Source organism: Schistocerca cancellata, chromosome 4 (genome assembly GCF_023864275.1).
Source record: "Schistocerca cancellata isolate TAMUIC-IGC-003103 chromosome 4, iqSchCanc2.1, whole genome shotgun sequence".
Taxonomy (NCBI): domain Eukaryota; kingdom Metazoa; phylum Arthropoda; class Insecta; order Orthoptera; family Acrididae; genus Schistocerca; species Schistocerca cancellata.
The window spans coordinates 820,034,194-820,055,763 of record NC_064629.1 but is presented as its reverse complement, the minus strand read 5'-3'; the positions used below and the strand labels follow the sequence as shown (position 1 = coordinate 820,055,763).

At 42.1% G+C, this 21,570-nt stretch overlaps 1 protein-coding gene across 1 annotated transcript in view; it reads right to left on the bottom strand.

Moving 5' to 3' along the window:
• Nucleotides 1–21,570, bottom strand: part of LOC126184447 (dynein axonemal intermediate chain 3-like) — a 100,939-nt gene that overhangs the window by 47,565 nt on the left and 31,804 nt on the right. The window contains exon 2 of the mRNA XM_049926838.1: nt 5,850–6,100. Within this exon, the coding sequence (XP_049782795.1) occupies nt 5,850–6,100 (251 nt within the window). The remainder of the gene's footprint in view (nt 1–5,849; nt 6,101–21,570) is intronic.

The window sequence follows — 21,570 nt, the reverse complement described above, 5'->3', positions numbered from 1 at the left end:
AGTGACTCTTCACGTTCAGGAAGATCTTCAGGCTACGATGAAGACTGCTTAAACGCATTAATCCACAAATCCACAACGGTTCATGTCTGTGTACGCAAATGGCAAATGTGATGAACTGTGGTCATTCCACCATCGTGTGACATTTGCATCCATGGGGAAGGTTCAAAAATCGGGTGTATGGGTTCCGCATGCTGTAAGCCACAGTCACAAAAATCAGCGGGTGGCCATATATGCGTCTCTGTTTGCTTGTCATGACGCGGCTCATGAACAACACCCACCATTTATATCGCGTATCGTTAATGGTGACGAGAAATGACGTCTTTATGCCAACATAAGGAAAAGGAAGGAATGGTTGACCCCAAACCAAGCACCAACACCTCGGACAAAGAACTGCGTGCATCCACAAAAGATTATAATATGCGTATGGTGGAAAAGCAACTGTGTGGTCTGCTACGAATATATACATACATACACACATAGATACATTCAATTGCTTTGCCTAGGTTTAACCAACACTGCTGACATTTATTAACGAAAACTGAGACGAGAAGGTCATTCTGTTCGAGATACCTCATTATGTTTGAGCTCAGAAAATGTTCTAAGAGTCTACAAGAAGTGGATGAGGAGGACACTGAACATTAAGTTATGTGGATCATTCCTGCTACCCTTCGTGTACCTGCATGTGACCTGTGCTTCCTTCCAACTGTTGGACACGGTTTGTTTGTTCGAGGGATATACGACAGATTATACACTACTGGCCATTAAAACTGCTACACCACGAACATGACGTGCTACAGACGCGAAATTTAACCGACAGGAAGAAGATGCTGTGATATGCAAATGATTAGCTTTACAGAGCATTCACACAAGGTTGGCGCCAGTGGCGACACCTACAACGTGCTGACATGAGGAAAGTTTCCAACCGATTTCTCATACACAAACAGCAGTTGACCGGCGTTGCCTGGTGAAACGTTGTTGTGGTGCCTCGTGTAAGGAGGAGAAATGCGTACCATCACGTTTCCGACTTTGATAAAGGTCGGATTGTAGCCCATCGCGATTGCAGTTTATCGTATCGCGACATTGCTGCTCGCGTTGGTCGAGATCCAATGACTGTTAGCAGAATATGGAATCTGTGGGTTCAGGAGGGTAATACGGAACGCCGTGCTGGATCCCAACGGCCTCGTAGCACTAGCAGTCGAGGTGACAGGCATCTTATCAGCATGGCTGTAGCGGATCGTGCAGCAACGTCTCGGTCTCTGAGTCAACAGATGGGGACGTTTGCAAGACAACAACCATCTGCACGAACAGTTGGACGACGTTTGCAGCAGCATGGACTATCAGCTCGGACACCATGGCTGCGGTTACCCTTGACGCTGCATCACAAACAGGAGCGCCTGCGACGGTGTACTCAACGACGAACCTGGGTGCACGAATGGCAAAACGTCATTTTTTCAGATGAATCTAGGTTCTGTTTACAGCATCATGATGGTCGCATCCGTGTTCGGCGACATCGCGGTGAACGCACATTGGAAGCGTGTATTCGTCATCGCCATACTGGCGTCTTACCCGGCGTGATGGGTATGGGGTGCGTATGGGGTGCCATTGGTTACACGTCTCAGTCACCTCTTGTTCGCATTGACGGCACTTTGAACAGTGGACGTTACATTTCAGATGTGTTACGATCCGTGGGTCTACCCTTCATTTGATCCCTGCGAAGCCCTACATTTCAGGAGGATAATGCACGACCGCATGTTGCAGGTCCTGTACGGGCCTTTCTGGATACAGGAAATGTTCGACTGCTGCCCTGGTCAGCACATTCTCCAGGTCTCTCACCAATTGAAAACGTCTGGTCAATGGTGGCCGAGCAACTGGCTCGTCACAATACGCTAGTCACTACTCTTGATGAACTGTGGTATCGTGTTGAAGCTGCATGGGCAGCTGTACCTGTACACGCCATCCAAGCTCTGTTTGACTCAATGCCCAGGCGTATCAAGGCCGTTATTACGGCCAGAGATGGTTGTTCTGGGTACTGATTTCTCAGGATCTATGCACCCAAATTGCGTGAAAATGTAATCACATGTCAGTTCTAGCATAATATATTTGTCCAATGAATACCCGTTTATTATCTGCATTTCTTCTTGGTGTAGCAATTTTAATGGTCAGTAGTGTCGTTAAAAGAGGGGCTAACGTAGCCAAAAATTCGCTACGGAATTTGATGGGGATTTCATTAGAGTCTGGACCTTCGTTCAGTTTTAGCGATTTCAGCCGATTCTCGTCAACTGACACTAATATTCATATTATTCATCTTTGCAGTGATGCGAAAACTAAATTTTGGCAATACCCCTAGACTCTTATTTATAAAGAACCCCTTGAAAACCGATTTGAGCGTTTCTGCTTTTCCTGTGCTGCCCTCAATTTCAGTTCCTGTTTCGCCCACGAATGTCTGGACACTAGCTTTGGCATGAACAGGCTTTACATACGACAGAATTCCTTTTGGTTTTGTGAGAGATTCTTCTATAATATTCTGCTATGGAGTAGTCGTTGAAGACCTCACGCATTGTCCTCTTGACAGCCAAACGCGTTTCATTCAGCGACTCCAATTCTATAGCCCTATATTTTGTTTTACAGCTATTATGCAGTAGTCTCTTTTTCTTTAGAAGTTTCTTTACACTAATTGTGTACCATGGAGAGTTCCTCTCAGCACGACATCGTCTAGTAGGTACATGGCCACTGATACCAGTTTCTATGGAGACATCTCGAAGATCTATCTGTTGGTATTGGACCCTATATATTCACATCATGAATGGGCTTCCAAACAGCCTGCTCTAAGTAATTCTCAGAGAAAGAATTGAGTAACGTTTCATCGGACATCTTGTCGCGTCAACTACTTACACTTTTCCTAGTTGAGTGGTAGGTAATTAAAGTGTGTTCCAATGATGACAGTATGATTGGGGATTTTGCCCACCCTCGACACAGAGTCTTGCCCAGACAGTCTCGCATGCAGATTCAATTTCCGTCAAATGGCTCTGAGCACTATGGGACTTAACATCTGAGGTCATCAGTCCCCTAGAACTTAGAACTACTTAAACCTAACTAACCTAAGGGCATCAAACACATCCTTGCCCGAGGCAGGATTCGAACCTGCGACCGTAGTGGTCACACGGTTCCAGAGTGTAGCGCCTAGAACCACTCGGCCACTCTGGCCGGCTCAATTTCTGTCCCGATGAATTAGAGTTTCTTCGATATATACTTAAATTTTCCCTAAATGTTTCGCACCTATGAATTTCAGGTTGTAACCAGCTTTATGTACCTCGTGTAATGAGATATCCACAGCTGTTTAGAAGTGCCTCAGACTCGGACACTCTGTTGTGAATGCTTCGCATTTGCTCGCTACTCTCGCCTGTAAGGGCCATTTCTTTGGATCTTATACTGACACTTCACGGTCCCCTACGACTATCATTATCTGGTGAGCCAACTAAGCTTTTCTGACCCATTTATTGGATTTATTGGGATCCTACAAATCTCAACCATATGGTGCAGGTTCAAGAAGTCGTAGCCTAACTTGTCACGTACCGCATTTTACGGACTATAAGACGCACTTTTTTCTTCGAGAAATGGCCTCCAAAATTTAGGTACGCCGTATACTCGAAATTAATATAAAAATGTCAATTGTTTGATTTAAAATTCCCGCCAGTCTTAAATATGGACATAAACTTGATGCTGCGGAAAATATATCCCTATCTGACATCACTGGATTCAACAGGCAGTAGCAGTGCACCGATGCGACGAACATGAGTTTCGGGGATTCTCAAGCTTGCTAACACTGTCTCCCTCCCGTCCCAACATGACAAACACAGAACACTGTCTGGCCTATGATGCGTCATTGCAGTCTACGGTGCCAGTCGACTTCAGCTGAAAGTGATTTGTGTTATCGGTGACAGTACAATATTTTTGTTAGTAGCTGGTTTCGTAATGGAAAGAAGTCATGGGGGCTACAAATTGAAGGTAATAGCATATGCCGAAGAACATGGAAACAGAGCAGCTGAGCAGCATTTTGGCTCTCGACTAACAGGAAAAACCATTTGCGACTGGCGGGCTGGTAAAGAAGAACTGAAAATAATGAGGAATACTGATTGTGGAAATAGACGGCTGAATGCAAAATGGTCAAAAGTAGAAGATGACGTATTGAAGTGAATTCTAGGACAGCGTCAAAATAGCACTGGAATTAATGCAAAAATGAGTCAAATACACGCTCGTATGACAGCGATACAGTGGAACTTAATTGACTTTAAGGGTGGAGTTGGTTGGTGCTACAGCTTTATGAGCATCATGGACTTAGCATGCAAACCAAAACCAAAATATCTCAGAAAATGCCCAAGAGTATGAAGAGAAACTATTATCTTTCTATCGCTTTATTATTCAACATCAAAGGAAAACCAGTGTGGAACTAAGCCAAATAGCGAATATGGACGAAACTCCTCTGACATTTGATGTGCCAAGTACGGAACTGTTGCCACGGACTATAAAAAAAGTGGGCATGAAAAAATTCATTACTCTGTTGTCCTTTCATGTTGTGCTGACGGTACTAAACTTAATCCAAAGATCATTTTCAAGCGCAAAACAATACCAGAACATTTTGAAATACCGCCCGGTATTGTTATTCACGTACATGACAAGTGTTGGATGGACGAGACTGGTATGAAATTATGGATTAAAGAGTGTTGGAGAGAACGAAAGGTGCTTTGATGAATAAGAGTTCTGCTCTTGTGCTAGATCAGTTTAGTAGTCATTTGAAAAATTCTGGGAAGAGAAGTTGAGACACGGAAATACAGAGCTTGCTGTTATTCCGGAAGGACTTACTTCACACCTGCTACCTCTTTATGTCTTCATAAATAAACCATTTTAAGTGTATAGGAGAGAGAAATGGAACAAATGGGTGATAGATGAAACACAACATGAATTCACGCCGATGGGGGCTTTAAAACGACCTACAATAAAAAAAGTCGGAATGTAGAGTTAGAGAAGCCAGTATTGTTAAATCTTTCAAGAAGTGCACCATAAGGAACGTTCTCGATGGCAGTAAAGGCCATGTTATACATGAAGAGGTCAAATATGACGACGAAGAGGAAGAAGAAGAAATTTCAGACGACGATTGTCAGGGATTTTAAAGATCGGTTCGATTTTATAAACCAAGAATTTTTTTTAGTCTGGCTTTGCAATTTAGTAACAAAGTAATAAAAGTATTATTTTTTAAAAATTCTTAAAAACCAAGGTTTGTCTTATAGTTCGCAGCGCCTTATAGCCCGTAAAATACGGTAACTTTCGAAATATCAGGTTCAGTCCTCAACCCTACCGCTCGACTCATGACCGGGGGACCACGATCAATTCTGGGCACAATGCTGCAAATTGAGAGATTCGTTGAAACTCCTTGAGCAAGACTGGTCTTCTTAAACCTCTCTGCCAGTCACTGGAAAGATTCAAATATGACCTCGGAGCTCAGGGGACAAGCATCATTTGTTTCAAAGTGCGCCGCAATTCGTAGCTGATTGTATATCAGATATGGGGACTAATTTTAAAGAATAAAATATACGACACTGAAAATTATGACAGCACACAGGGTGAAAAATACAAAATTACACATCGATTATCAGTTGTTTAATTTGGTGCCCCCCTCTGCAAAATATGCCCCGAAGTGAAGAGCCACGGCAGACGTCTAGTACAGTGTCGCTCTCAACAGGGTTAGATATTGAGGAGGTACTCCACGTAAGAAAAAAACAATCTAATATTTTTCTTGTGCAAGTTTCCCTCAGATGTAACGTTAGAATTTCAGTGCAGATGTTGACACTTACCGCAATCTCCTCCTTGACTGCGAAGAAGTCTGACTTCTCGCCGTTCGCGTCCACGTCGCCCTGAATACATTTCTTATTGAGATAAATCCACGGAGTGTCAGCTTCAGACTTCTCGGCGAATCTCTTCTCCAGGAGGCTTTGGATTTTCTCAGATAGTTTCAGATGGACTACTCCAGCAACCTTAACTATTTTCCTGATCGTGTCTTTGGTTATTAATGTGTCAGATGCCAGAAGTTTCCTTCTGCTTCTCTCTGAAAATTATAAAGCGTTTGAAGTTAAGAAAGTACGTAGCACTAATAGATATTGGTTAGATGACAGACACGTATAAGTGTCTCCAAGGCTGAGAGATCAGGGGTCTGACTGCCATTCGAAAGACCTGGTCTTGATTCCTGGTACTGACAGGGGCTTTTCTTTGGTGCCAAGACGGAAACGGGGTGCTGTCAGTCTTGTAAGGAAAAGAATAGAACTACGTGAAGGAAAAGTAGTGGTTGTTGTTTGGGAAAACCAATATTAATGGCCTAGAAAGCTGTGCACTAATCATTTATCCCTCCACGTAGATGCTGAATCACGCTGCAAGAGTGACTGCAAGAGTGGTCGATCGAGAATGCGTTGTTCTCGAGGTCTAATCATGGAGTAGTTATTACCGTGTTATGCAGACTTATATTGAAAGTCCCAAGTGGCGAAGCTACTCCTAGTGCATCATAAGTAGTTCATGCTATGTAAATAAGATTTTATACAAGTGGCAGACCATGAAGAGGTGAGTATTTGTCTGTATCGTAGATGGCACATAGATGTCCTATAATGCTGTTGGCAGATGCTAACACAGTGGTGGAACAAACAATTTTCTTTTCTGAAACGGGGTTCGAGTGCGTTTTAATAAAAGACTACAGTTATATAGTGCTTATTAAAGTTTGTAGCGAAAAATTTTGCTTAAATGTGTGGAAAATATAGCAAGTGGAAAACAACGTTTACCTACTCAGCCCACTTTCCGCCACGATATCGTATGTGCGCGTGGCATTATAAGTGGAACTGGATTTCCGTAGCTGTCGCCTTCACGTTCGACATGTTTCCTGCTTCTTTTTGAGTAATTTTTCTCTACAAATACTATCAAGCGTTGTGCCACAATATCTATCTTCTCAAGAGCTCTTGATTCAGATAGGAAAAAAAATGTCTCAATGGATCGTTAAAATCATACAGCAAATACTCGACACTGACCGTACTACCAGGTTTGTGGAACCTCGTCTCGATGGCCTGACTCGTTTGTCAAATACTAGAGATAATTGCGTTTCTCTTAAAATCCACTAATTATGACAGTTACATACTTCGTCTGCAGCAACGCGCTGTGCTGGAATAATTATTTATTAATCTTTCTCAGATCTCCTCTAACAAATCATTAGTAAACTGTCAAGTAACGATGTGTATTTAAAACCTGCCGAAAATACTTTTCAAAAGGCAGCTATTAACAAGACACTTCGTCCTCAGTTTTCTGGAAGAAATACTTGATTTAAAAGCGATGTAATGTCATACATGACGTTTATTGTAAAGGGGTCTGACTGTTTCTCCCATAATATCACGGAAAACTGTATGTTTTAATGGTTAGTACTCCTCATACATGTAAAATTAAGAAGTGTAAAAATATGTTTGATGAAATATAGCTAATCCTTGTTTTCCAGGTGTCTTCTTAATTAAAATGCAAACAGTATAAATAGTTAGTTAGTTAATTAGTTGTATGTTCCATGGACCATTTTCCACAATAGATCGTAAGGATGTGAAACAACTCATTTTACATTTACATCGCAATTAATTTGTACATGCGATTACATTCTGAACATTTCTAACTTTTTTTTACAAAAAATAAAAAGATAAAAAGGATGTACAGATGTGAGTTAGAAATTCTTACCCACCACCATTTACACATTACAGTAATACACTAACTTGATTCTTCTACAGAAGAGAAGTTCTCAAGGAGAAAATTTCTCAGTTTGTTATCAAATTTTACATTACTGTCTGTCAGACATTTTATGTCACTGGGTAAGTGGTCAAAAATTTTTACTGCAGCATTGTGCACCCCCTTTTGTGCTAAAGACAACCTTAATGTGGAGTAATAAATGTCATTTTTCCTTCTGATATTCTAATTATGTACCTCACTGTTCCTTTCGAACTGTAATGGATTATTTACAACAAACTTCATGAGGGAATAACGATGCTGTGAAGCAGTAGTCGGAATACCCAGCTCCTTAAAAAGATGTCTGCAATATGATCGTGGGCGAGCACCACAAATTGTTCTTACAGCACGTTTTTGCTCAATGAAGACCTTCTTTCAAAATGTTCAAATGTGTGTGAATTCTTAAGGGACCAAACTGCTGAGGTCATCGGTCCCTAGACTCACACACTACTTAAACCAACTTACGCTAAGGACAACACACACATACCCACGCTCGAGTGGGGATTCGAACCTGCGGCGGGAGGGGCCGTGCAATCCATGACATGACGCCTCTAACCACGCGGCCACTCCGCGTGGCAAGACCTTCTTTCTTAAGGATAAGTTACCCTAGAGCATTATTCCATATGAATAGATTCCCACAGGGGCGCTAATTTCTAATTATCCAAGTACTTTTGCTATTGTATTCCATTAGATATATCGGAACATAAATTTTTTAAAGACAATCTGAAACGAAGGTGAAAGGAGGAAAGTCATTATATTTGCCCTGCATATATAAGGAAGCTTACAGCCTGAACAGAAAAACTCACAAATGCTAAAAATAGGATAGAGCAAGAGAGAGAGCTGCGACGTGTTTGTTTCCTAAGCTTTCACATTTACAAACAATATGAATTTGACTGTAATGCTAACGTGAGTGAGGGGTTTCATGGTATTCCACGAGGAACGTGAAGGATATAGTTAATTTGTTTCAAAATATACATCCTAAATGACCTTAGTACGGTAATTTCGGCGCTTATTGGAAGTTCCATAATTCCTAACGCAACAAGTTGTTTCCTCACAATTGCAGTTGTTTGTTAGCACGCGAATGAGACATGTGTATACTGGTGCAGTCAGACAATCCTATAAAGGTTGCTCACGTCTATTCGTTTAATTGAGTCAGAGTAAACTAAGATTCCTACGGCGCTTTCCAGAAAGCAAAAGTGCTTTCATTGATGTTCATTTCTGAGTGTAACTAAGAATATACCGTTTGAGAATTTTCTAATTAAAGGCTGTGTTCTGTTACATAAAAAAGGTGACACCAATATTAAATCTGATGTATTAATAGAGTTGATAACGTTCTCACAGACCGTTTGTTGGCCTGTACAAGATAACGCGACCACTAAGAGCTTTGTGTAGTTGTCACAGCTAAAAAATGATGTGGTGATACTAACCTTTCTTTTCGTATTTCTCTCTCAATTTTCTTACTGCTGTATCGTCCTCTGCGTCTTGCTTGCCCATATCTTGAGCTGGTGAGGAATTGCAACTTAACTTTTCTTGTTACTCGAAGTTTTGCCCGGAATGGCAACGGATAAGAAGCGCGAGCCTTCCGTCGCGTCACATATTGAACCAGCGTCGTCCATAGCAACCCGAGTTGCCTCCTCCAGTTGCCTTACTATTGATCAAGGGACCCTTACACGGAAACTAGAAATCCAGTCTTTGTATTTTATCTTGTATATGTTCGGAAAAGAAATGAGAGATCTCCGGCTGAGAGCTGAATGTAAGGCCTTCACATAGTGACGCGGTAGCATAACAGGAAGAATCACCTACCACGTAGCAGGCTTGTTGGCACGAAGGCTCAAAAACTTCGGGCTGGTGTCACAGTAGTGAACTACATTCGCAGTCTGAGAAACCTGTGTCGACTACATGTGGTCACACAGACGCAAACTGTATTGATAATTTTCAGTTAGATGTAGCGTCATAGAACGCAAACCTCTGGACGTTTTGCAATAAATGGAGCTCTGAATTTTTTAAGGAGGAGAATATAATGTACGTCAACAACCAGGGCAAGGCACAGACGCGTTACAGGCAAAATTTTCAGAGTGGAGAACGGTTAGAATCTCTCCGCTGGCACTGTTCTTGTTGGTGATAGAGCTTTCGTGCTTGAATTAACCTTAACATCTCAGCTTGTAATGTCTTTCACTACTATACTGATGCTTAGTAAACAAAATAACTTACGTGGTTAGGGGTTACCGGGCCAGTTTTGGAATTGGGTTAAGGACTTCCTAACAATTAGGTCCCAAGAAATCGTTGTCAGTGAAGTTACGTCGTCAGAGTTAGCTAGAAAGGAAAGGAAGGGTAATAGAGAGGTTTCTTAGTGAAAAATACAAATAACTTTGTAAGTAACACTCAGAGGCTGTCTAAGACGACGCTGTCATACACAGGGAGACGGAAAAAAAACCACAGGAAGACGTTTAGGTTGTCGATGTTAGATAGAACAATATGAATCTGAGTCTCAGTAGAACCTACTACAGTTTCGTGCACGGAAACAGATGAAAATTTCAAACATCGGAATTTTTCAACTACACCATCGCGGGAACCCTACGAGTGTCAGTAGTTAAAGGAAAGCGACTACGGAAACCTGGAGTTCAAATGGTTCAAATGGCTCTGAGCACTATGGGACTTAACATCTTAAGTCATCAGTCCCCTAGAACTTAGAACTACTTAAACCTAACTAACCTAAGGACATCACACACACCCATGCCCGAGGCAGGATTCGAACCTGCGACCGTAGCAGTCCCACGGTTCCGGACTGCAGCGCCTAGAACCGCACGACCACCGCGGCCGGCTGGAGAAAACCATCTGAGAAAGTGTAAAAGGTCGAATTTGACAAGGTTGGTGAAGGAATTCAACTGTGACAACATGGTTGCATTCTCCTGTAGTGGTTTAGGGAAACTACCCAAAAATGCTAAATGTCGGTAGCCGGACGAGGATGTGAAAGTCGATCCTACCAAATAGGTGTCCAGTGCCATAACCACTAACTCACCTTGTTCAGGCGAAAAACGTAGTTGTTGTAAATGTAAATAAAAGCAGCGTAACCCACCTAAGAATGAAATCGACTGGAAATTTCGTGTCCGATGCTTCTTTTTCTATTGTTCTTTTTTGTGATATTTTTATGACAAAGATTAAACAAAATAGATAAAGAAAACTGAAAGAGAAGGGGTTCATTTAGTATCAGTGAGGGACCACTGGAACACACTACAGTCTCAGTTAGCTCCCACACACTGCAAATGGTTCAAATGGCTCTGATCACTATGGGACTTAACATCTATGGTCATCAGTCCCCCAGAACTTAGAACTACTTAAACCTAACTAACCTAAGCACATCACACAACACACAACACCCAGTCATCACGAGGCAGAGAAAATCATTGACCCCACCGGGAATTGAACACGGGAACTCTGGCGCGGGAAGCGAGAACGCTACCGCACGACCACGAGCTGCGGACACCCTACAACTGACTAGTGTTTGCATACCATGTCTACGATATACGATATACATATCTTTTGTGGATAATATATATATATATATATATATATATATATATATATATATATATATGGTGATTGAGCTGCTCTCCCCCCCCCCCCCCGCCCCCTCTCCAATGGGATTCATGCAACCCACAACGCCTTCAAATACCATATGCAAGATTTCCATATTCTCTCGCTCGCTACATGCAAATATTAGTCCTGCAGAAAAAAATGAACAGGAGCTTTTTCTAGGAAATTTAATGTAGTTACATTTTGTACTGGGATGCGTTTTCACTTGAGGTCGTAGTTTTTTAATTATTCAAGGAAATCTTACAAAAGTGACTTTCAAATGCGTTTTTCTTGAACATCTCGAAAACCATGGCTTCCAGCGAGAACGTATCCCTGTCCAAAATTTAACTATATTAAATTTACTGCAAAACGTTCTCGTTAATTTTGTCTCTAGGACTGACAGTTCGCGCGCAGCTAGCGAGAAAATATGAAATATTCGTGCGTGTTTTTTTTTTTTAAAGGTGTTGTGTATTGCATAAAGCCCATCGGTAGGGGCGCATGATAGAGTGGTCAGAAATAGAGTGAAAAATTTGTAAAGGTAATGCAGAGCAGGTTGTATTGAGAAATAATTAAGTAAAAAATTCGATACATTTCGGCGTTTGAGAGCGCGATGATCTGATTGGCTTTAATGCTAAATAACTCAAGAAACGGCGCAACGTCTTTCATGCGACGGAAAGCGTTACTAACAAAACCGTTTTAAAGCGGAGTTTTACCTGCCCATTCGACAGAGTGGACCGAAATTAGTCTAGTGCGATATTCGTATTACCCATATGTATTAACAGGGGCAGTAGAACACGATCAATAGCCAATACACCACCAGCGACAGCATCGCCCGGTCCACGCTGACTGCTACCGTCATGAAGTAGTGCTGTTCAGTCGCTATTGGAGTACCAGTTGTCCTTCGTGTTTTACTGTCCCTGTTAATACGTATCGATAAAACAAAAGAGGTAGTAGAGTCATTTGAGACTGATCTATAGTAGCCGGCCGCTGTGGCCGAGCGGTTCTAGACGCTTCAGTCCGAAACCGCGCTGCTGCTACGGTCGCAGGTTCTAATCCTGCCTCGGGCATGGATGAGTGTAATGTCCTTAGGTTAGTTAGGTTTAAGTAGTTCTAAGTCTAGGGGACTGATGACCTCAGATGTTAAGGCCCATAGTGCTTAGAGCCATTTGAACCATTTTGATCTGTCGAATAGCCACGTAAAATATCGCTTTAAAATTTTTTTGATCATTACAGGAGAGACACCTTTTATAGTTGCTTGACTGCATACTGTCTGTCATTACTAATCGAGGATTAGTATTTTGTGTTCAGACATTATGACCTTTCTAGACTCTGAGAAGCTCATCTGCAGAAACCAACACGGTTTTAGGAAACAGCGCTCATGTGAGACACAGCTGGCCCTCTGTGCATGATATACAACAGGCTCTAGATACTGGCTCCCAGGTTGATGCCATATTTCTCGACTTTCGAAAGGCGTTCGACTCAGTTCCGCACTGTCGCTTACTCCAAAAAGAGCACGCTTACGGTCTATCCGATGACATATACGGTTGGATAGAAAGTTTTCTAACAGACAGGGAGTAGTATGTCGTCCTGAATGGGGTGACTTCACAGAAACAAGCGTAACTTCAAGTGTGTCCCAGGGCAGCGTAATAGGTCCACTGCTTTTACAGAAAATAAATGCGTGGTGTAGTGACTGTTAGTTATCTCTCAATATTAGTGAGTGTAACCTGTTGCGTACAACAAGGCGAAAATCTCCATTAATGTAAATGCCCAGTCTTCGGAAGCGGTAACATACGTCAAGTATCCGGGTGTGACTATTCGAAATGATCTCAAATGGAATGATCAGATTACACAAGTAACGGGCAAGGTGAACTCTAGATTGCGGTTTATTGGTAGAATCCTGAAGCTATGCAGTCCTTCAACAAAGGAAATTGCTTACAATACGTTAGTTCGTCCAGTCTTGGTTCAAATGGCTGTGAGCACAATGGGACTTAACTTCTGAGGTCATCAGTCCCCCGTCCAGTCTTGGAGTATTGTTCGTCTGTGTGGGACCCTTACCAGTTGGGACTGATTCAGGAGATTGAGAAGGTCCAAAGAAGAGCGGCAAGATTCGTGACTGGTGCATTTAGCCATCGCGAGAGCGTTACAAATCTCATAGAAAGTTTGAAGTGGGACACACTTGCAGATAGACGGCGCGCTAAACAGAAGGGGCTGCTCACTTACTTCCGAAATCTGATCTTCGCCGAGGATGTAGAGCATATATTACTACCACCAACTTTCAAATTGCTCAATGATCACCATTCAAAGATAAGGGAAATTAAAGCTCGTACTGAAGCGTTCAGACAGTCGTTTTTCCCTCGTGCGATCCGCGATTGGAACAGAGGGAGGGAATATGACTTCGGCGCGAATTGTGCCCTCCGCCACACACCGCTTGGTGGCTAGCGGAGTATATATGTAGATGTAGGATCTTTTTCCTCTTTAACTGTTATGTTGTTGTTGTTGTGGTCTTCAGTCCTGAGACTGGTTTGATGCAGCTCTCCATGCTACTCTATCCTGTGCAAGCTTCTTCATCTCCCAGTACCTACTGCAACCTACATCCTTCTGAATCTGCTTAGTGTATTCATCTCTTGGTCTCCCTCTACGACTTTTACACTCCGCGCTGCCCTCCAATACTAAATTGGTGATTCCTTGATGCCTCAGAACATGTCCTACCAACCGATCCCTTCTTCTGGTCAAGTTGTGCCACAAACTTCTCTTTTCCCCAATCCTATTCAATACTTCCTCATTAGTTATGTGATCTACCCATCTAATCTTCAGCATTCTTCTGTAGCACCACATTTCGAAAGCTTCTATTCTCTTCTTGTCCAAACTATTTATCGTCCATGTTTCACTTCCATACATGGCTACACTCCATACAAATACTTTCAGAAATGACTTCCTGACACTTAAATCTATACTCGATGTTAACAAATTTCTCTTCTTCAGAAACGCTTTCCTTGCCATTGCCAGTCTACATTTTATATCCTCTCTACTTCGACCATTATCAGTTATTTTGCTCCCCAAATAGCAAAACTCCTTTACTACTTTAAGTGTCTCATTTCCTAATCTAATTCCCTCAGCATCACCCGACTTAATCCGACTACATTCCATTATCCTCGTTTTGCTTTTGTTGATGTTCATCTTATATCCTCCTTTCAAGACACTGTCCATTCCGTTCAACTGCTCTTCCAAGTCCTTTGCTGTCTGTGACAGAATTACAATGTCATCGGCGAACCTCAAAGTTTTTATTTCTTCTCCATGGATTTTAATACCTACTCCGAACTTTTCTTTTGTTTCCTTTACTGCTTGCTCAATATAAAAATTGAATAACATCGGGGAGAGGCTACAACCCTGTCTTACTCCCTTCCCAACCACTGCTTCCCTTTCATGTCCCTCGACTCTTATAACTGCCATCTGGTTTCTGTACAAATTGTAAATAGCCTTTCGCTCCCTGTATTTTACCCCTGTCACCTTTAGAATTTGAAAGAGAGTATTCCAGTCAACATTGTCAAAAGCTTTCTCTAAGTCTACAAATGCTAGAAAAGTAGGTTTGCCTTTCCTTATTCTTTCTTCTAAGATAAGTCGAAAGGTCAGTATTGCCTCACGCCTTCCAGTATTTCTACGGAATCCAAACTGATCTTCCCCGAGGTCGGCTTCTACTAGTTTTTCCATTCGTCTGTAAAGAATTCGTGTTAGTATTTTGCAGCTGTGGCTTATTAAACTGATTGTTCGGTAATTTTCACATCTGTCAACACCTGCTTTCTTTGGGATTGGAATTATTATATTCTTCTTGAAGTCTGAGGGTATTTCGCCTGTTTCATACATCTTGCTCACCAGATGGTAGAGTTTTGTCAGGACTGGCTCTCCCAAGGCCGTCAGTAGTTCCAATGGAATGTTGTCTACTCCGCGGGCCTTGTTTCGACTCAGGTCTTTCAGTGCTCTGTCAAACTCTTCACGCAGTATCGTATCTCCCATTTTATCTTCATCTACATCCTCTTCCATTTCCATAATATTGTCCTCAGGTACATCGCCCTTGTATAGACCCTCTATATACTCCTTCCACCTTTCTGCTTTCCCTTCTTTGCTTAGAACTGGGTTTCCATCTGAGCTCTTGATGTTCATACAAGTGGTTCTCTTATCTCCAAAGGTCTCTTTAATTTTCCTGTAGGCAGTATCTATCTTACCCCTCGTGAGATAAGCCTCTACATCCTTACATTTGTCCTCTAGCCATCCCTGCTTAGCCATTTTGCACTTCCTGTCGATCTCATTTTTGAGACGTTTGTATTGCTTTTTGCCTGCTTCATTTACTGCATTTTTATATTTTCTCCTTTCATCAATTAAATTCAATATTTCTTCTGTTACCCAAGGATTTCTACTAGCCCTCGTCTTTTTACCTACTTGATCCTCTGCTGCCTTCACTACTTCATCCCTCAAAGCTACCCATTCTTCTTCTACTGTATTTCTTTCCCCCATTCCTGTCAATTGTTCCCTTATGCTCTCCCTGAAACTCTGTACAACCTCTGGTTCTTTCAGTTTATCAAGGTCCCATCTCTATAAATTCCCACCTTTTTGCAGTTTCTTCAGTTTTAATCTACAGGTCATAACCAATAGATTGTGGTCAGAGTCCACATCTGCACCTGGAAATGTCTTACAATTTAAAACCTGGTTCCTAAATCTCTGTCTTACCATTATATAATCTATCTGGTAGCTTTTAGTTATAACAACGCGTATTTTGTGCCGTAACCAATGACTGTCATTTACGTTACACATGATAATTTATTGGTTCCACTACCGTCCAGTCATATCTTCCGAAGAGCGATACAAATCCGAGAAATTCTCTCTTATATTCGTGCCGTATATTCCCGTTGGATGTGACAAAACCTCGAGTGGTACACCACCAAATCCCCAGTGAGTACAACAGAAGAATCCCAAAGTAATTCTGCAACATGACACACCTAAAACTCGCAATTATGGAGGGAACATGCAGGCTAGTTCCATTTAAAATGACGTGGCCGTCTTATCTCCTACAGTGTTCTACCTACACATAGACAATTAATCTCACGTTTTCAACGACAACACCGCTGCAACTGTTGCCGTATGGTAACCACTACGATACTCTTAACGCATCTGTTTTAGGACTATATAACTAAACATTTTTCTGTAAAAGGTGAATGATTACGCTAAGATTAACGTTGGCTTTTCTTAACAAGGTGTCAAAGTACTCCCATTTAGATTTTTTTAAATACTCACAAGGAAAAAAACATTCTTGCTTCATATTTGTACTTTACTTGTGTTTCAGTTGTTGTTCGCTTATGACCAGCCTTTTCACTCCGGACAAGGGAGCATAACCTTTAGTTACAGAGGTCAGTACAGACCGTTCTGGAACTTACTGAAATATAAACCACGTGACGCTCGTTTCCTAAAGGTGAAGGTCAGGCGACTAATGAAAAATGCTCTGTGGTTCTGGATATGACTGCGGGAAATACCCTAAGTCACGCAATCCGGATTGCGAGCTCGCGGTTTGTCGGTGTAGTCGGAATTAAAGCCGAATAACGGTGGCCTTCATACTATCTTCATTTGGGTCATCAGTCGGAATCACAAATTCTTCTCCTGTGCCACCCCCCATCTCACAGTAGCGCTTGCACTCGGTGACCTTAATTATTTCGTTAAAAACAGCCTTGGTTGCAATTTTATTTTTTTATTTTTCAACTACGCGTTTCGGCTTTTTTAGGCATCTTCAGATTTAGGCATCTGAAGATGCCTAAATAAGGCGTAACGCGTAGTTGAAAAATAAAAAACTAAAATTGCAACCAAGTCTGTTTTTAACCAATACTGTTATGCACTGGCTTGCTGTATGCCACATATGGATTGGAAGAATTCCTTAATTATTTTTTGAATGTTTTCCAGTCTCTGTCTTCGCTACAGTTCATTGTCTTTACAGGTTCCTCAGATACCACGGAAGTTATTCCTTGAGATCTTCACACATGTCCTGCGATCCTATCCTATCTTCTTGTCAATGTTTTCTACACGTTCCTCTCCGCGCACCTACGGCGGAGAACTTATAGCGTCATATCTCAAAAGCTTCGGTTTTCTTCTTTTCCGGTTTTCCAGAAAGTCAGAAATTCTGTGCTCCGAAATGTACATCAGCAGAAATTCTGCGCCCCAAAATATACATCAGCAGAAATTTCTTCCTGAAACTAAGACCTATGTTTGATATTAGGAGATTTCTTTTGATCATGAATATTCTCTTTTCCTGTGCTAGTCCGCTTTTTATGTTGTTGCTTAGTCCGTCAAGTGTTTTTTTGCTTCCAAAGTATCAGAATTTTTTCACTTCTTCTACTTCGTAGCCCCCAGTTTTGATAAGTATAACGCCAATCTCATTTCTGCTTCTCCTCGTTATTTTTGTCGTTCTTCGGTTTACTCTGAATCCATAGTGTGTGCTCATTACACTGATTATTCCATTCAGCAGGTTCTGCAATTCTTCCTCAATTTCACTGAAGATTGCAACGTTAGCAGCGATACCTGTCATTGACATCTTTTCACCATGAATTTAAACCCTCTCCTGAAACTTTTCTTTATTTTCGTCATCGTTTCTTTGATATATAAACTGAACAGTAGGGGTAAAAGACTGCATACATTCCGGCCTTACACTCTTTTTTTAATCCGAACACTTCGTTCTTGGTTCTCCAATCTCCTTTTTCCTTCTCGATTCTCCCTATAGCTTCACCTATTTTCCTGAGAATTTCGAATTTCTTGCACCATTTTATATTGTCGAATATTTTTTCTGGTCCGACAAATCCAATGAACGTGTCTTGATTTTCACTAAGTCTTGCTTTCATTATGAAGTGCAAAGTCAGAAGTGCCTCTTCCGTGTCTTTACCTTTCCTAAAGTCAAACAGATCGCCATCTAACAGATCGTAAATTTTCTTTTACATTATTCTGTGGATTATTTTTGTTAGTAAGTCGGATATTTGAGACGTCAAGCTGATTGTGCGATAGTCTGGTAGCTATCTCGTCCTTACTGTTGTGTCCTGCCTCACTAGTACTATATGGGGTGCCTAGGAAACCTGCTTCTCTTATCGCTAGACAACAATTTAAGCAAATCGTAATAATAGATTTTATTAGAAAAGAAAATGATTACAATACTTAACTTGTGAAATACAGAAGTGTCGCAAGTAATGGGCGACAGACAAATACACTACTGGCCATTAAAATTGCTACACCACGAAGATGACGTGCTACAGACGCGAAATTTAACCGACAGGAAGAAGATGCTGTGGTATGCAAATGATTAGCTTTTATGAGGATTCACACAAGGTCGGCGCCGGTGGCGACACATATAACCTGATGGCGTGAGGAAAGTTTCCAACCGATTTCTCATACACAAACAGCAGTTGACCGGCGTTGCCTGGTGAAACGTTGTGATGCCTCGTGTAAGGAGGAGAAATGCGTACCATCACGTTTCTGACTTTGATAAAGGTCGGATTGTAGCCTATCGCGATTGCGGTTTATCGTATCGCGACATTGGTGCTCGCGTTGGTCGACATTCAATGACTATTAGCAGAATATGGGATCGGTGGGTTCAGGAGGGTAATACGGAACGCCGTGCTGGATCCCAACGGCCTCGTATCACTAGCAGTCGAGATGACAGGCATCTTATCCGCATGGCTGTAACGGATAGTGCAGTCACGTCTCGATCCCTGAGTCAACAGATGGGGACGTTTGCAAGACAACAACCATCTGCACCAACAGTTCGACGACGTTTGCAGCAGCATCGACTATCAGCTCGGAGACCATGGCTGCGGTTACCCTTGACGCTGCATCACAGACAGGAGCGCCTGCGATGGTGTACTCAACGACGAACCTGGGTGCACGAATGGCAAAACGTCATTTTTTCAGATGAATCTAGTTCTGTTTACAGCATCATGATGGTCGCATCCGCGTTTGGCGACATCGCGGTGAACGCACATTGGAAGCGTGTATTCGTCATCGCCATACTGGCGTCTCACCCGGCGTGATGGGTATGGGGTGCGTATGGGGTGCCATTGGTTACACGTCTCAGTCACCTCTTGTTCGTATTGGCGGCACTTTGAACAGTGGACGTTACATTTCAGATGTGTTACGACTCGTGGCTCTACCCGTCATTTGATCCCTGCGAAACCCTACATTTCAGGAGGATAATGCACGACCGCATGTTGCAGTTCCTGTACGGGCCTTTCTGGATACAGAAAATGTTTGCTGTCTTGGCCAGCACATTATCCAGATCTCTCACCAATTGAAAATGTCTGGTCAATGGTGGCCGAGCAACTGGCTCGTCACAATACGGCAGTCACTACTCTTGATGAACTGTGGTATCGTGTTGAAGCTGCATGGGCAGCTGTACATGTACACGCCATGCAAGCTCTGTTTGACTCAATGCCTAGGCGTATCAAGGCCGTTATTACGGCCAGAGGTGGTCGTTCTGGGTACTGATTTCTCAGGATCTATGCACCCAAATTGCGTGAAAATGTTATCACATGTCACTTCTAGTATAATATATTTGTCCAACGAAAACCTTTTTATCATCTGCATTTCTTCTTGGTGTAGCAATTTTAATGGCCAGTAGTGTAAGAAGTCTCTTCAGTATATGCAGTTCGTAATACAAGTGATAGAATACATTTCCTAAGTCGCTGCTGTAGTGTTCGTAGAACGGCTAATCTTCATCTGGGCAGCGGCCAGGCGGAGGGGCGCTTATGTTCCCTTCGCCTAAAGGCTGCTGCTGTCTCGGTGTTGTCCTAGAGAGGGGTCGGTCAGCGTACTATTGCCTGACGTGCGGGTGCTTGAAGTTACGCCGGAACACTTACTGTCTTCGGGACTGTGTGGTATGATGGTGTGTCGCCAGATACACAGATTGCACAAACCAGATTTAATTGTCGTTTAGTTGCCACTTTTCTCAACTTTATTAGAAATTGCGAAGGAATGTTATCTATGCTTTTCGGCGCATTTGATCTCAAGTTTTCCAAAGCTGTGTTAAACTCTGACTCTAATACTGGATCCCCTATGTCTTCCATATCGAATACCATTTCTTCTTCAGAGAGTTCCTCTTCCTCGTAGAGGTCTTCAGTGTTCTCCTTCCATGTGTCCGCTCTCTCCTCTGCGTCTAAAAGGGTAATTCATCTTGCAATCTTAATACTGATGCTTCTCACTTAGCATTTTCCGAAACATCTCTTGACAAGCTATAATTATCGTGTAACATGCATCCACCCTGCACGTTTCATCACTGATTCAGGGCGTCGTTTTATTTGACGTAGCGTAACGAGGCATTGGTCAAGTCATTGGATTCGGATTCGAGAGGAATGACGCTCACAACAATGCGCTACGAGCCTAATTTCAAATGTTATGCTGTTTGGTTTTCATCAGTCACTTTACGTAAATACTGGAATTTCTTCTGCTATGAGACCACACACAATTTGTTTTTCCATCCTTGAACAATTACTGCCCCATCTGTAATAGCCTCGTTTCCGAAGGGACATTAAGCACTAACGACCATTCCTTTATTTTCTCCCCCAGGACTTTTTTTTTTCTTTTCATTGGTACCCATTATATCTATTTGACTGGGGTATAATGTTCCGTTGATTCATTAGACAACGAACGAGCTTAGTTGTTATAGCTATAAGCGATGGGTTTCGGCACGCTCTCGTTAACGAAGCTAATTTGCCATTGGCCAGAACTGATTTAACAGAATGTCAGTAACTTCCGAGGAACAGCGTAAAATTCTGCCTGAGGAAGATCTCAGACGTTCATGGTTCCTGATACAACACACAGGAAGCATGACGTCTGAATACAATGATCGATCTAACTCAGTACTACATACGCATTATTCGAATGGATGTCTGCCTGACGATTTAGTTCTACAGCGTGACACGGAGTAGTCGTGGACTACGTCGAGTCATTCTTTTTACATTCAAACTTTTAGAGAAACACCAGTGACACCTACAGTTTCATTATCTTCATAAACGTCTTGACAGTTTCTGATTTTAATGTCGTTCTGGCATCCATTATGAAGTTGATTTGCTACATGTCACCGTATTTTACTAATAAATTATAGTGCCTGAGCTATCGACAATGAGAGCTACATTCCAGCACTATTCCTAAAATCGTACAACTTCCAAAGAATTTTCCATCTGT